This window comes from Heteronotia binoei, chromosome 21 (assembly GCF_032191835.1).
Source record: "Heteronotia binoei isolate CCM8104 ecotype False Entrance Well chromosome 21, APGP_CSIRO_Hbin_v1, whole genome shotgun sequence".
NCBI classification, from domain to species: Eukaryota; Metazoa; Chordata; class Lepidosauria; order Squamata; family Gekkonidae; genus Heteronotia; species Heteronotia binoei.
The window spans coordinates 144,591,409-144,608,879 of record NC_083243.1 but is presented as its reverse complement, the minus strand read 5'-3'; the positions used below and the strand labels follow the sequence as shown (position 1 = coordinate 144,608,879).

At 39.0% G+C, this 17,471-nt stretch overlaps 1 protein-coding gene across 4 annotated transcripts in view; it reads right to left on the bottom strand.

The window, feature by feature from the left end:
- Positions 1–17,471, bottom strand: part of DENND5A (DENN domain containing 5A) — a 135,019-nt gene that overhangs the window by 95,348 nt on the left and 22,200 nt on the right. For all 4 annotated transcript variants that reach the window (XM_060263147.1, XM_060263148.1, XM_060263149.1 and 1 more), the window contains exons 2-4: positions 5,003–5,074; positions 4,331–4,440; positions 1,487–2,147 (exon numbers count right to left, since the gene is read on the bottom strand). In XM_060263147.1, coding sequence (XP_060119130.1) covers positions 1,487–2,147; positions 4,331–4,440; positions 5,003–5,074 — 843 coding nt within the window. The remainder of the gene's footprint in view (positions 1–1,486; positions 2,148–4,330; positions 4,441–5,002; positions 5,075–17,471) is intronic.

The following is a 17,471-nucleotide window of genomic DNA, read 5'->3' as shown; positions in this document are numbered from 1 at the left end:
ATAGGAATGAGACTGATGGTCAGTTCAGATGTCACAAAGTCTACTTGTTCCCCTTAAGGGTTTTAGCTAGGTCAGACATATGCTGGATTTGCCATGATAGGAACTTAATTCCCAAACGTGGGCCCAAATTAGATCAGGATGGCAACATATGAGGAGGAAGGGCTTTTTCCCACTTTGAAACAGCCTAGGGGAGCCGCTATCTGCCTGTTGGGGAAATTTATATGTACTAATGGCTACATGTAAGTTGCCAATGAAGCCATTTCAATCTGGAAAACTGCAAAGTGGAAGGTTCTTCTCCTTACATGCCACAGTACAAATCCAAATTGGGACTGCATGCACTTGGGAGCTAATTCTCCCCCCCCCCGCAACCCCCCCCCGACATACATCTGGCCTCAATGTACTAATGGTACATTGACTTTGTAATGTGAAACAGTTGCAAGTCCTGCAGGATGCATGGGTAGTACTGACACTAGGTCTGGCCCCACAATTTTTTTTACTATAGCCAGCACAGTTGCAGATTCCCATCTGAGACAACAGTTGAAAATATTTTAAAAATTTCTTCCCCATCAGCAAGACAAACCAAGGATCAGTAAGTCAGACCACAGCTTCAAATCAGTGTCCAGACCACAGCTTCAAATCAAAGGTAAAAGAGTTAGATTTTGGTCTTTGTTAGTTGGTGACAACTTTTTTTAAAATTAAGAACAAACATGTGAGATCAACTGGTGTGGTAAAAGATAATTCCAGCCCACAGAATATTTAATGGAGAACCAAGTGTCACTTTGCTTAAAAATATAGAAACTGCATCAAGGTTTGGATTAGTTAAAAAGCTGAGAAAAAGCCATGACCTATATATCTCAACATTGATGGACTCTCGTATTTTGCGTAAAATTATCTGCTATCTATTTTTCAGGGGGAGGGGTTGCTGTTTCTGATTAATAAACTTTGGTATGAGATTAACCTGCTATCACCAATACTAGTGCTATGGCTACCAGCCAGGATGGGACTGAATAAATACTGTATAAGAGCAGGAGCTTATTTGTCTCATTATGGGGTAAAGTAAGCACTAAAGAAGCCCATTGCTATGAGTTTCTCCAGCCATCTCTGAGTGTAATGGACACTTAAAAGAAAGTCTCCTCTCTTCAATTAGGTTTCAAAATAAGAAAAAATAGACCGATGTATCGTATTTCCTTTAAGATGTGAATCAGGCCTGATTCAAGACCATACCATCACTCTATATTTGATTTAAAAAGCAGAGGATAGAACTAGGTGTCCTCCTTCTAGCCACTAGCTCATTTAAGGCAAAAATATGCATTGCAATGTGCTGTTAGATATTTTTGGATGCTCATCTCTTCACTAGTTGATTCCATTTGAGATACAGAATATTTACTATTCCCTATCTGTTTTTTAATTTTAATTACAGATACTGGTGACAATTTAAGCTTTATTATGACTGACTGGCAGCTGCAAAAGAAAATGATATACTCACGCTGTGAATAAAGCAATATCTGAAATTCCAAAAGAGCACAGGTAAAGAGTTGAACCATATTTTCCACACCAAGTAATTCAACGACTTCTTTAATTGGAAAGTCAAATAATGGCAGCTCATGGGTGCTTGGCCTCTGGCAGGTAATTGGTCCATAAACACCTGAAAATTTTAGAGATCTTCCTGCTGGAGGAAGAGGAACTTCATAGAGTATATTGTAAATAAAGCTTTCCAAAGGTAATGGTGGTGGTTGAGGTGAAGTTACAGCTCTGTGGAGTTGCTCAAGTACTTTTCTACATGCCTTCATGAAAGACATTGGGGTTATCAGACAGATGCACTTAGAGACATATAGAGTGTCCCTACTAATATCATATGAGTTAAATCGCTGTAGCTTCGATACAGAGGTGCCATTGCAGTCTTCTATGGTGCTACAGTTATCTTTGCCATTTGTAGGTGGGGTATGAAGAATATCATATTCTGCATTGTGCATGTGATACAGTGTCTGCATTGCACTACAGATTTGTTTGCTGGTAACTTCTTCATAAAATGTGAGAGAAAATCCAAATGTTCGTGAGCCATCTTCACGTGTGATGATAAATGAATGGAACTGAGGTTCTCTGGCATCAGCTTGTGTCTTGAAAGACAGACCCTTAGGCATACATAGCTAAAAAGAAAGATTGAACAGCAGTGATATAATAATTCAGTAATCAACAGCTAACATTACAATTTTATTTTCAAGTTTAACCTGTTTAAAGTCATCAAGTATAATGGAGGCAAATAAAAGAATAATTTCTCCTTTATAAGCTCCACTGAAATAAACAAATTACATTAATATAAATGAACTGATCTTTATTCTGCCCCATAGTTTAAGAGCTACAAGCTCAATTATTCCTGGGAAGGTTCTGTCCTCACAAACAGGAGGCACATATTAAAGGACCCAGAATGGTCCTTCCCTAAATTTCAGATACTGCTCATGTATAAGAAGCAGAAGAATGTGCTCCTTCAACTGGAAACTCACAATAATATACCACTGAAGTGGCAATGGCTGCTGAAGAACCAATTTCTCACTTCCCACATTTTATTTATATATCCACAGAGTACCTCCTGCTTTCACAATTGAAATTGAATCTTATATGTGTATAGGCTCCATATAGTCCTCATTCTTGTCCAGGTGTCAGTTTCAAACTATAGGGTTGCCAAGTCTCACCAGGCTCTGGGCAGGGAATTGTTTTTGTACGTGCTTTGCATGTGCAATGTAATGCGATGACATCACCTAGAAATGACAGTATCACACTCTATGGCAACATAGAGTGACATTATGACACTCTATGGCAACATAGAGTGACATTATGACATTCTATAGCAACATAGAGTTTTTTCCCTGATTGCTAGAGCGTCGCATGCATGATGTGCCTGGCATGATACTGTTACTTTCAGTTGATGTCATCACCCCAGGCATGTTGCAGCATACTAGAGCTTTTTGAGGGCGGGGTTCCTCCTGCTGGCTCATTATGGAGCGGTGGGTTGGAGACCCCGAAATCAGGGGGAAACCCATCCCCAGCAGAAACTTGGGAACCCTAAACTAGATGCAGCAGTGATAGATTCATGTTAAGCACAAAGCTTCATCAGTCTTATCAAAAGAATCAGCAGAGTGCAATTTGAACAACAAAAAGGATGAACAAGTAACACACATAAAGCCACCTTCTCTCCTATCAACCTTCATTGCTAACCCTCTTGTATTCCTGTCTCCAAGTATGCTCTAGGTATAAGAATGCAAAAGAAGATAAGAAGATATTGGATTTATATCCCGCCCTCCACTCCAAAGAGTCTCAGAGCGGCTCACAATCTCCTTTACCTTCCTCCCCCACAACAGACACCCTGTGAGGTGGGTGGGGCTGGAGAGGGCTCTCACAGCAGCTGCCCTTTCAAGGACAACTTCTGCCAGAGCTATGGCTGACCCAGGCCATGCTAGCAGGTGCAAGTGGAGGAGTGGGGAATCAAACCCAGTTCTCCCAGATAAGAGTCCGCACACTTAACCACTATACCAAACTGGCTCTCCAGGTAAGTGGGGGGTGGGGAATGGAAAAGAAGATGGAGACAAAGGAAAGATTCTTCATTTCTCATCTACAAGACAGGCTCACCCCCAAGACAGGCCAGGGCCTGGAAGAAAATAAGGAAGTACACATTATGGTTAAGCAATTTGGAAATACTGGCTTGGATCAAGCAATGTGCAAATGGAAGTATGAAAAGACTTCATGCAGTTCTGCTTGCACAAGATTTTATGCAGTGCCTAGCACTATCTCTTTATATATATAGTACCCAGAAGTATATCGCACAAGATCTTGCATAGAAACACAAGTGGGGAGTACAATAAGTTTGTCTTAGCACCAGGACCAGATCTACATGTTTTTTGAGGAAGAGCAAAATTTAAAAATGGCGCCCCCTTATGGGCCATTCTATCTTATGGTCCCATAGAATACAATGGACTCCATATCCAATTTGGCACCCCCTCTCTGTCGGCGCCTGGGGCAAGCACCCCCCTCTGCCCCCCCCCCCCCCCCCGATCTGGCCTTGCTTAGCACAAGCAGTTAACAGGGTCTTTTTCTTGTGTTGATGTTTGTGCAAGAGCTCAAGCACATGAATGGAAACTTTTAACTGGATCTAATATCCCATTTTCTAAATTAACATTAATAGTGGTAATTCCATTTTGGTTTTAATATGGATTTTTATTTTTAAGTTGTCTGAATTTTAAACTCTGTAAGCCACCCTAAACCTGCTTCAGCGGGGAAGGTGGGGTATAAACTACATAAATAAAAATTTAAAAAATTAGGATTACAAGCAACCAACCATTCCCACTGCATCTTGATCAAAGGGATTCCATTCAACATTTTCAGGATAACGAGCAAGAACTTTGGACTTGAATGTGCGTCTTAATGGAGTTTGTTCAAAATTTTCACCTGAAAAATTAAAGAAAAAGAAGTCTATCACAATACATGCAGACCATACATTTCTGTATAGATGCCAGAAAGCACTATTTAGTAGTAAAAGGATTAAGATCAAGTATTTCCTTGAAGAGAAACAGGAAATGAAAAGTAGTGATTAGCAAAAGAGAGTAAGTAAGTAGCATGAAGTTATAACACTGGCAAGTAACTTGCATACAATTCCTACTTGTGCCTTTCCGATGTGTAAGTAAGCCAGGCTATTTTATTGGCTTTATATGTCTAAAAATTTTATTATGTATGTGCATGTTTACATTTGTTCATCAAAACAAATATCATTTTAAAAATTATTTAGGAAATGCACACATAGGAAAGAGACACAAAGCTTAAGCAAAAAAGTTTAAACACGCAATAAACCAATTTCAATAGTTTTATCTTGGGTTTAAGTTTTGAATCCATGATCTGTTACAGAAAGCTGTGAAGAGAAATCCAGAAGGCACAAAATGATCAAGGACAGAAACACTAGAAAAGAAATATCCATATGAATCAAGGTTTTGATTTTTCCCCGTTTTTGTTTTACCTTCTGCAGAACTGGAAATGAAACGGCCACCACCATCTTGGGCTTTAGAGGCCTGAATATACTGGCATAATGCTATATAATAAATAAAAAGAACACTGCATTATAATTTAATAGTGTAAACTCTTATTGCAGCTATAGATCTGTTTCTAAGCAATTCTGCCAAAATCCAGTGGAATACAGAAAGTTTGACACAATATTGTTTAAGACAATTATCAAGGGTATATTTTTTCCCACTATACAAAAGTAAGGTTGTCAGCCTTCAGGTGGGATCTGGAGATCTCCCATTTTTACAACTGATCTCCAGCTGGCAGAGATCAGCCCCCCTGAAGAACAAGGCTGCTTTGAAGGATGAACTCTATGGCATTCTACCATGCTGAGACCCCTTCCCTCCCCTCCCCTCCCCTCCCCAAACCCTATCCCCTCCTGGGTCCCCCCCCCCAAAGTCTCCAAGTATTTTTCAACAAAGACCTGGCAACCCTATTTAATGATTAAAATATTGGCAATCCACATACTTACAATGAATGCAAAAACTTTCTAAATGAGGAAATTTTTGACCCCCCCCCCCCAAAAAAGTTTACCACCTTCATTTAATGAATAGGAAAATGAGTATGCAGAGAGATGATAGCTGATATAACAATAAGGCAGAATTACATGAAACAACTTGTTTCAAATACACTCAAAAGCTTTTATCACCACCTGCAAAATGGGATAGGGGAAGTCATTTCAGTCCATTTATTCTCCAGTACATTATAATTAAAAGGCAAAAAATGTTGATTTTGTAATTGTTGGTGTGTTGTACTCTTTATTAATGCAAAACAAATCTAAATTACACTTCTATGTTAACTCAAAGAGCTTAGAAAAGCTTCAGTGCATACAAAATTGTTCAATCACAACAACACTGAAGATATCTGACAACATAAAGCTATTCTCAAGAGTTTTACTTTTAAAACTGATTATTAAAATGAAGGATTCTGATATATGGAGTAAACCTATACCACACAGAAAAATGCTTTGAGGAAAGGCTTAATATATTTAAATGTTTAATTCTGATTCTAAGGCAGACACAGAGATTGTCAACTACAAGTGTGATGCCACTTCCTTACTAAAGAGCAGATATTGTCACTAATGCCACCACCATAGCAACAATGCAGTGAGGTATCCAGTGTCTGTGGGGTATTCACCACCATAGCAAGCATCATCCTTATTACTTTGCCCTCCCTTTCATTTGCCAGAAAATCCAACACTTATCAGGTAGGGATGTAAAATACTGAATGATTAGTATTAATCTAATTATTTACATAATATTGTAAACATTACAAACAGGCATTTGTCTCTGCCATCTTTCCTATTCAGAGTAGGCAGTTAGCAAAAATCACAATAGCCTGCATTACCAGTGTGCAACATATGTTGGAAACTGAGGAGGCAGCTTTAATCACTATTGCAATTATATAGACCCCTACACATTGAAGTTCTAACAGTGCAGAAGGCAATTCACATAGACACCATCAATTATTTGGTGGAATTATACTGTTTTTATCTATTTTAACTGATTATTTTCTATTTATTGATTTTAATTGTTTATGTTTAATTATGTTGTACACCACCTGGGGGAGGGCAGTTTGATAATGATGATGATGATTCTACCACATAAGCAAACTATAACATGACTTAGAAAGATCAAGATTTGCTGTTCTTAGAACTCAGGGAGTAAGAGGGGGAGAAGAGTCTTTCAAAACCTGCAGCCAGTCTTGAGTCCTCCTGATTTTGCTTTGCATTCTGTAGTGCCTGCCATCCACAGCTATTTGTTCAAGATCATAAGTAGGCTAAAGATAAGATTCCTGTATTCAGATGCAACAACTAAACCAAGATCAGTTAACTGGGATGTAACACTAGTTAAGAATTCCAGTGTGTAGCCTTTTTACCAACCAGTTAGTGGACATCACTCTAAAAAAATAGTTTAGTGTAATACCTGAATATAGGCCATGTGGATTAGTGTAGCACACTGATACTCACATGGTGGGTTAAGCTAAGAAATGCTGAATGAGATCTAACACTCTTATGCATGTGCAAACAGGAGACACTACTGCACACATACACACAGGGGAATATCAGTAGCCCACTGGACCTCAGGGGATGCAATATGATGGGCTACCAGTCTAGGAGAGCATTTATCGGAGTTGCTGCTGAAAAGCTACCCCCTCCAAATACTACCTGTCTGCCTCCCCACAGTATTTTAAATCCTATTAACTGACAAAAATCCTAACACCTATAGCTTCCATGGCTAATCAGGGATCCAAACCCAGGTCATGCATTAGGTAAGCGCTATTCTTCCTTGCCTGTTTGTTTGAAAAAAAATTAAGGGAAGGTGAGCTAAGTACCTACCAAACAGGCCCATTTTTCATATGATACATTGATGAGGACAGAGGGACAGACAGACAGATAATTCACTCTGTTCCTGTTTGTGTTACAGTAAATTTAGTCTTAAACTAGGGAGAAACAGGTTCAAATCTCTTTTCATCATGGACTTTATTGGGTGGCCCTGGGCAAGTCATTCTGTCTTAGCATAATCTATCTTGTATTGTGGTTATGAGAATAGTTATTTACTAAGTTACTTAGTTATTTACTGCAACTTTCAACTAAAACACTAGTTGCAATTTTATAAAAAATATACACATCTATTATTAGAAATCATATAAGAACCACGTAAACTTCCCTGAATTATTTGAAGATATAAATAGATAACAAATAAATGAAATAGCCAAAAAAGAAAGTATGCTAATCTCGTAGAAGTGTTTTTTAAAAAACTTAAAAATATCCATCTCTCCACACCTTTTTTTAATTTTACAATGTAATTTACTGCAGGACTTTCATCCGATCTATGTTCTACACTAAACTGAAGAGGAAGTCAGAAGAAACTGTGGACAATTTGAGAAAAAATGTATGAGTTACTCCATTTGCTTACTAATGCATCAAGAGCACATTTAAAGTAGCCTCAGCTACACATCCAATGAGAAAGTGTTAAAGGTAGTCATGCAACAATTACCTTAGTTATTTACTGGACAATCACCATCTATGCACCAAGTCCCACTAAAACTGCTCTGCTTTAAATGGCAAGAAAATGTACCAAAATACATAACTTAGTTCTTGCTTGTAATATATTCTCAGAATTGTGACTTTTTTTTTTAAAGCTTTCTGTAACGCACACACTTTCTGATCCACCTTTGTCTAAATACATTCACATCATTAATATTTCTTTTAAGAGGCCAGATAAACTGCAACTTTCAACTAAAACGCTAGTTGGAATTTTATAAAAAAATACACACATCTATTATTAGAAATCATATATTATGAATAATATTCATTCAGTTTCTATCTAATCAAAGTATTGTCACCATGAACTTCCATATAGTAAACTTATAGACTGATGGACTTCTTGTAAGCCCTATTACTGAACATTATATGCTAGATCACACAAAGACAGTCTAAATTGTTAATACCTAATGTTGAGACCAAGTTACAGTTCTAGGCAGGCATAAGAGAAGACACCAGTTAGACTTGCTTCCCTTACCTATTTTGGAAACTGACCAAGCTTTAAGTTCCTCTAGAGTGGTGCAAACTTAAACAAGAAACCAAACGAGACATTCTAAACATGCAGGGCCAGCCCTGCCACTAGGCAAATTAGGCATTGGTCTAGGGCAAGGGCCTGTGTGGGGCACCAAATTGACTTTAAAACCAGCTTCCTGGAGCTCGGTTTTGTGCTGACGCCTCCTGGTCAGTCACACTGCTCTTGGAGCCTGGGGAGACGCACTTGGCTGCCAGGTGGCCCCTGCCCTGCCCTGGCTGTGGCTAATTATGAGCTGCAAGAGCACAGAGCTGGCACAGAAGTCTATGCGCTGGTGAAACTCTGGCTTTTGGAGGCCCTGGGAGCAGGTTTGCCCTTTGTGCTGTTTTCTGGGTTGCACCATTCAGAGCCAGAGTGCATGTGTGGGGGTGTTTCACAGACTCTGAGCCCTGTTGGCCCCCGAAGAGTTGAGTCTGAGTGTCGGCAGGGAAAGGAGCAATGGGAGAGGTTGGGCCCCAGGAGGAGGATGGCATGAATGCACAGCCAAATTTCTCTCCCTCCCAAGCACCCTTCCACCTTCTTCCAAGAAGGAGCTCCGAGCATTTCCACTTGACCCATGGAGGGAGGGGACAATTTCAGGATGTGCCTGGGAGGTCTGGCCAAGTCCTTCCTCCAGCCTTTTTTTGCCTCTGATGCCCCCCAAACTTCCCCAGCCCGGCTGCATTTTTTTCCTCCTAAAAGAAGAATTTTTCAGGCTAGGGGGACCCCTTCACACCTGCTGCTTTGAACTGCCTGGGACGAATGAAGCTCTCCTATCCATGGCGAGCCTTGTCCTGACAAAGAGAGTCAGCGATTGGATGCCCACCATTGGGACTTGGCATCCACAGGTGGGCGCAGCACAGCAGCTGCCAGGCAGCCAAGCTCTCTGAAATGATCTGGACCTCCCTGCCTGGACATTGTGCAATTGCAGACACCCATACCCTGAGGCATTGGAAATAGCTACTTCTTGGTGGCGCCTTCAGGGAAGAAGCCAGATTTCCAAATGTCAGCTGCCCTCCCTTCCTTCTGGCAGAGTGGCACTAACTGGAAGATGCATCTGGCGATTACCCCGGGGACAAGATTGGGGGGCCCCCAGTTCCCATCTCCCCAACTGCTTTCAGAAGGATTTTTGCAAGTCTGGCCTCTCCTGACTCCTCCAAGGGAATGGTTCAGGCTCTCAAATTTGAACAGAAAATGTTTTTAACTGTTATTGTGAACAACCTTGAGCCAGAAGGACAGGCAAGGATAGCCATGCTTTAAGAATAATCGTAATGGCTCAAGGTGAGATTTCTAATATAATAGAAAAATATTATTTGTATTAGCTAATTTAGTTTAACATTTTGTATAAGCAACAAGACAAATTAATTTTTATTTAATTAGTACGATGGTCATATGGTTAATTTATTAACAATCTGGTATGAGATAATACCTACTTTATATATATTGTTAAATTGTTCCTTTTTATTAACTGTTGATTAAAATAAAAATTATTATTAAAAAAGAATAATTGTGTGTGTGTGTGTGTCCACTAGTTGTCAACTATTTCTGAGGACCTCTTCTTGGAAGGAATGCCCTGAGGTATGGTCCTGCAGTGTAGATTCTTTGGCCCTAGTTTAGTGGGAAGGGGCTGCTACCACACCCCAGACTCAATACTCAGCTCTATGTATCCTTATCTAAATCTCCTGGTGATGCAGTAGAAGTCCTGAAAAGTTGCCTGGTTAATTGGCTAAGAGAGAAAAAACTGAAACTATATCCTGAAAAGACAGAAGTAATGCTGCTTGGGAAGGCAGAGGTTTTCTTATAGAACACTTTGCTCCCTACTTCTGATGGAGTTCTTTGGAACCTTGCTGACTCTGTTAAAAGCCTTGGGGTTATACTGGATCCAACTTTATTACTGGAGAAGCAAGTTAATGCAGTGGCAAAAAAAGACTTTCTTCTGACTCAGCCTGTAAAAATGGTCCCTTGCTTTGATATGGTTAATCAGGCCACCTGAATCCATGCCATAGTAACATCAAGACTAGACTACTGTAATGCACTGTACATTGATCTCCCCTCGGTATCTAAGATAGAACAAGCATCTTTGTCCCATTCTGTAGACATTCCATTAGCTGCCCATTTGTTATTGGGCTCAATTTAAGGTATTGGATGTCATATACAAAGCTCTTCATAGCTTTAATCTCTCTTATCTGTGGGACAACCTCTCCCCGTGGTCCACCATGATAGCTTCACTCATCTCAGCTGGGCCATCTGCAAATGCCAACATGTAAATGGGCGAAAACAACTGCCCATACACGTGCTTTCTCCATTGTGGCCCCCACCTTATGGAATGGCCTGTCTGAGGAAGTCAGTCAAGAAGGCTTTCTCTTGCAAGCTTATTTTCAAGAGGGCTTTTCAGCACAAGTAATAGGGGTATACTGTACAAAATAGTTCACAAAGTTATTTAGGAAATGATTAGGGACTGTTGTCTATACTGTTGTTACTGTACAGAGGATCCTACTATATAATTTTTGTACTCTTTAATGTGTCATGTTAATACCTATGCTATTATTCAGTTCTGTCTTTTAGATTTCTGGTTGGTTCCAGACTTCTACAATCCTAATCCTATTGCATTATTTATTGAGTTGTCCCATCTTGTCAATTGCATTGACTCACTCTCCAAGTGAGAAAGGAGAACTATAATATAAATAAATGTAAGAAAATAATTCAATTAACGTCTTTAGGTCAATGCCTCATCTACCAAAAATATTCTATCTATACTACTATCAACTAATCCAGCCACACAAACAAGAAACACTCTGTTCTGAAAAGAATGCAACTGAGCCTAATGACAGGTTTTGCAAGAAACTTCTCAAGACTCTGCCCTCTGAGGCCTTACACTATCATATCTACCCAAAATACCATACCTAGTGAAAATCAGGGCCCGGTTCAGAAATTCAGTTAGCTTTCACCTCAGATCTGACATGAGTAACTGATGACCCAAGTGCAATAAAGCTGTTTATCCTTAAAATGTCACAACATATGAATTATTTTTCCTGCATGAACTCCTGCAGACAAGACTAAATATTGTACAAAAATAACATAAAAATAATTTAAATGAGCTTTCTAATCGGGGTGGGGAATATAAATATCTGCCTTACAAGATTTCACACAATTACAATGGTTCAAGATATAGTCAGCCTAATACTATACTATGGCTACCAGATGTCCTCTTTTTAGAGGACATCACTTTTTTGTGTGTGTGTCCATCCTCTTTTGGGTCTGAATCAGAGAAATAACGAGGTCCACACAGACTTGCTGGTTTGAAGCGAGGTTTACTTTATGGTTCCATAAGCAGAACCCAGTCGGGCATGGGCCCCCAAAATGACTGAGTTACAATCATTCTACATACAGACAGTTTTATTCACACAGAAAACAAGCAGGCAGGCACACAGGCTTATCTGATTTCAAAGGTCCCGCCTTCACAGAACTCCTTCTAGTAAATTTCCATGATGTGGCCCTCTTTATCTATATACAGCAAATCTCCTGTAGGAGGCTGTTCCCTTATCTAATCTTACAGCTGGAGCTCATACCCACTGGGCAGTAGAGTCAGTTTCTAATGACAGTTTTACAACAGAACCCTTAGTTTGAAGACAAAGCATATTTTTACTCAATATGACAAATATTATTATTATTGGAGGTATTAATTAATTATTCAGGGGCTCTCCTTCATTCCCCCCTTTCAGTCTTCTGAAAACTTATTTAGTCTGAAGGAGACTGACCATCATCATCATTAAACAAATTAATTCTGTATGACCACTCAGGAAGGGCAGCTAGGTGGCAATTTGGTTTCGCCATTCCCAGGAAAGAATGAAATGACACTACAATGGGGTAACAAAATAGTATATTGATAGAGATGGGGTAAAGATGGGTCACAGCAGGAGGAGAGACAGTGATGGGATTATTCATTCACACTGGCACATCCCAGTATTTTTCCATCTAGAGATGTGTGTGGGGGGAAGTCAATCAGAGCCATGCCTTGGCCATGCAGCCCAGCCTTCCAATATGGAGTTTTCCTGGTCTCCATCATGGGGCCTTTCTGGGCACATGGGCTAGCTTGAGAGGGCCCCCCATGTCTTTTAAGGCTACCCTCTTAATTCGGCAGCACTCTGGTATCAATCACCCCCCTTTAGCACCGCCCAATCCTTGGAGGGTGTGTGCCACATTTTATGATGCACTGCCAATCAGACTTCAAACAACCAGAGTTGAGACACAGTTGGGACAAAGGGGAAGGGCTCAGGAATGTCAACTACCAAAAAATAGGCTATACATGCGTTAAAATTTAAAAAACAATCCAATCAGGAAAAAGGGGATTATGTGTCTTGGTACTGAAGACTAACTATCACTGAAATATGGGATGATCTTGAGGAGGTAAAGGAAAGAGGAGGCTAGAGATACATTGCATTTTTGAGATAATCAATCACTTGAACAGGGAAATCCATTCATGGTATATGCATTGAATAATTACATATGTCCAGTCTAAATTTATGAACGTAAATCTTGGAAGGATCCTAGGGAACGTATTTCTTTATCAATAAAACATTACTAGCTATGATGCATGACAGTCTTTGTTTGTTTGTTTCTCCAAGTATGTTTTCCAGGCTCTTCCATATTTACCCAGAGGTCTTTTCACAGGAAAATCTGTTTTTATCGCAGCCAAAAGGAATACAAGAACTCATCTCAATTTCTAAAACGCATAAGCAATAATCAGGAACATAGGCATGTGACATGCTATAAACTGGATCAAATCATGTGCCTTTATGGCAAACATCTTGTTGTAGCCTGGGTGATTAAGATACACACATTCAGACATACTTGGAAACATTGCCAGTTGCGGGCAGTCCACATTTGGCCACATTGTTTACAATAGAAAAACCATTTCCTGACTAATCCCTTGTTCCCCTCCCCCTTAGTCTAACAAAAGGTCTTCTTTCTTGAGTTCATGGAAAATTCGCGTGCTCTATGCATGACAGTCTTTTCACAGGAAAATCTGTTTTTATCGCAGCCAAAAGGAATTATTTTTCTGGAAACACAGAAAAGTGGCAGTGGGGCTGCTGTTGTGATCAGCTGGGGCCACTAGCCTTTTGCTAGGCAGAGGAATTTCCCTGGAAATGAGTTTTCTCCATAACTCAATCTGGATGGGGTTCTGGGGGAGAACTTCCTTCCAACATCAATGAGGCATGGCCAGGCAAATTTCAGGACCTCTGGGTAAATATGGAAAACATACTTGGAGAAACAAACAAACAAAACAACAATAGTAGGTCCTTTTCCCCTTTAAAGCTTTCCTTGGCTGTCCACAAACTGCCATAACTTGAGCCCAACCCTGTTGAGATAGGGTTGCACACATTAGCTAAATTACCACACTCGCTTTGGACTGGAGACTTCCTCCTCCTCACATGGAGTTTCAGTTTGAAAAGGTCTCTACCCTTCCAGTGTTAAAGGACAGATTTCATACACCATACATTATGCAGAACACAAATCCACAATATAAACCTATGCATCACTTCTCATGATTCAAGCTAGTGCACATCCATATAGAAAGCATGCACCTAGAGGTTCATGCGAGGCTTTTTACTTTGTTGCAACAGATATGAATTTTAAAAAAGAAAACATGAAATTATGCACAAGATTGGAGCTTCAAGAAGAGATTACCATAGTTGGGGTTACCCCTGGATTATGAAAATGGTCACAAAAAAGGGAAGAAAACTTTTGCTACAGCTTTGGAATATATGAAATTGTCAAGAATAAGAAAAACTTCAAAAACAAACAAACAAAACAAAACTGAGGCCTCAATAGAACAATGCCAGCTTTAACATACATGTATGCGAGGGATCAGACCCAAAATGACTAGAGAACTGGATCAGAGAATTTAAATCATTGGAAATCAGTGGGGTGATCAAGTCCCACTGAACCCCATTTTTCTCTGTGCCAGCTCATCCAAAATTTGTTCTGTGGGTCTCATACAGGTGTGAGAGTGGATTTCAACGAACTTTAACAACAAAATCCTAAAAACGAATACTAGTTAATCCTTAAACAAACAATTCTTAGCAGACATACCAGCAATTCTTAAAACAACTATATAATGATGAGCATGCGCTAAACTAGAATTGCAGGTCCAGGTTTCCTTCATATATAACAAAACAATCCTGGAAGGCAAAATCTGGTTAATACACCTTGGCAAACACACAAAACAATTCTTAAATCTACTTATAATAAGCACGCAATATATATATATATATATATATATATATATATATATATATATATATATATATATATATATATATATGGTTCACCAAATAGCTAAATAGGAAGATTGATAACCACAGTTCATAGATGGAACACAACTATAAATGACATTAAGAGAGCAAATGAAGATATACATTTGAGGAATGCAGAACATTACTAAAGTCCAGATATCTAATGAAGACCAAGAGTTTTCAGGAATTCTGCCTACTGAATTACCAACAAATCTAGAAAAGGTATTTCTATGGGAAGCACGACACTGAGAATAACTGGGTCACTGGTAAAACAAAGTATTAGTTTCTCAAGACTTAAGAGAGAAGTTGCACAGTGAGAAGGTAGCTTTACCCAAGGAAGGGTATAGATGTTCTTCTATAACACATGCTATAACTTCAAATGAAAGGAGGTCTTGCAGGAACCAAAATTTGTGAGGTAGAATTTTAAAACACTGTTCTTTTCAGAAAATAAAAATTCAGTACCAACAACAAAAGGAATTTTCAGATTTAAATGAATGAAAAATTGAGAAGCAGTTCAAAGTAAGATAGAAAACTGTGTTAGATGTAACACTTGAAGGCCACATGTTCCTGGTATGAGATGTACTTAACAAAAATCACAAGAGAAATACAATTTCCAAAAGGTTTGATACTGTATTGCTTTAGTAGAATAGATGTTCCATGTAAACCCAGAATTGCAAATATAAACTTTTAACCCATTGTCTCAGATTAAAAAAACTTAACAAAAGTTCTTCTATTAGGTTCACCTTTTCTTTAAAACAAAGGAAATCACAAGCTGAATATCTTAAAAGTATTCCCCTTAAAATTAAAGCTATAAAATCTAACTACAGGAGAAACTGATAACAGCCACTAGAAAAATATTTTCAGACTCAAAAGGTAAAGCAATAAAAAAAAAATTATCAGAGGAAAAGCTTCTAATCTAGGAGAACTCTTAGCCTCAGGGCAGTTTACAGGCAGGGTCTTTTCTCTAGCAGAAAGGATTAGCTGTAAATGGAACTTTGGGATGCCAGCTCCAGGCTGAAGATTTCTGAATATCTGAATTAAATTTGAAGATTACAAGACGTGCAGTCCATTTTCTTGGACACTTTCTCTCCCAGAGGCACTGGCCTTAATGTTCTGGACATTACATTATATTTTTTGGAGTGATCTCTAGGTTCCACCTGGAGACTGGCACCTTTGCAAAACAAAGTAGTGTTTTGAGCAAGCCAAGGAGCTTTCAGACTGTCCTGCTTCTTTCAACATATGCACATCTTCCCTCCAGGCATCTTCCTGGCTTGGAGTGGTCTTCTAGAACTACTCATTTTGTTTGTGGAGACATTCTTGCAGAATTTCAAAAGTTTGAATTTGTATCTTTAGACCCAAAATCAGGAAAAAATGAGAATTCAGAAAAATATCTCAGTTGTGCCTCCCCCCCTTAGATACCATGGGGCATATATATCAAAGATCCTTCTCTCTCTAAGGCTGGGAGAAAGAAAATTGGTTTAACAAAAGACAGAAAGAGAAAATAATAAACATTGCTGGGCAGTTAATCCCAGTATTCTCTTATCTCTTGATAAATTTTACAGGATACAGGTTTTTTTCAGGTCAGCAACTTTTAAACACAAGATGGGGAAAGTGATGATATATCTGCCTGGTGGGGGGCTCAGATTTTACACTTCTTATTTCTACAATTAAGACTAAATTTGGCTAAGTGCCTTTTGTTTCCTAAAACAGCTAAAGAGGGTCTGCAAAAGTTTTCCTAGCCAAAATCCAGTGAAAGATGCTAGGACAAAAGTTCTTTGCAAAAGAGAAAACTCTGACTCTTTGCAAAAATGCTGGCAATTTACTTCTCTTAAGGAGACTGGATTAGCTTTGAATCTGAGACAAGATTTTCTTTCTCATTATGAGAGGAGAAAATTCAAGCTCTGGGTGTTTCCTTATTTGCTTGTGAAAAAGGTGATACCTGAAGTTTTCCATCAACTTAGTTACATAGTTAAGATTTTCAAATGACCAAATTTCTTCTTCCCTGGCTAGTTATGGATATGATTTATAAAAGAAGACGGGTCTCTTTCTCTAAAGACACCTGGTTGCTTGTGCTTTAAAAGGAGAGGCTTGAGGTGAAAATTTTCTTTCTTTCTTAATGACTCAGGGCACTGAATTCTCAAAAAAAAAATTATTATTCCTTTTGCCTTTTCTGATTCTGTTAAAGATTTCAGGTTGAGTAAGGAGGAGAGGATTAGCATTCCTTCCCTAATGGGGGAAGGGCAGGAGGACTGTAAATATGCAATCTTTAACTTCTCTAGGCCAGGCTCCAATTTGGGCTGATCTTAGGCACTCTCTGTACATGCTCCTTGAGCCTGAAATTTATAGAACTGAAGCAGTAGATATTTAACAAAACTAGTTTAATCTCTCTTTCTCAGAGGTATTTGGTTCTGGCATTTTAAAAGTGAAAATAAAGGTACAACTCTCTGAATCTCTCTCTCAATCATGGCAATAAATTGTATTTGTTTAGTTTGCATCCCGGCTGCATTTTAAAAGGGCTGAACCTAAGTTCTTTTGGGCTAACTGTAATGCAGTAGCCATGCACCAACTGAAT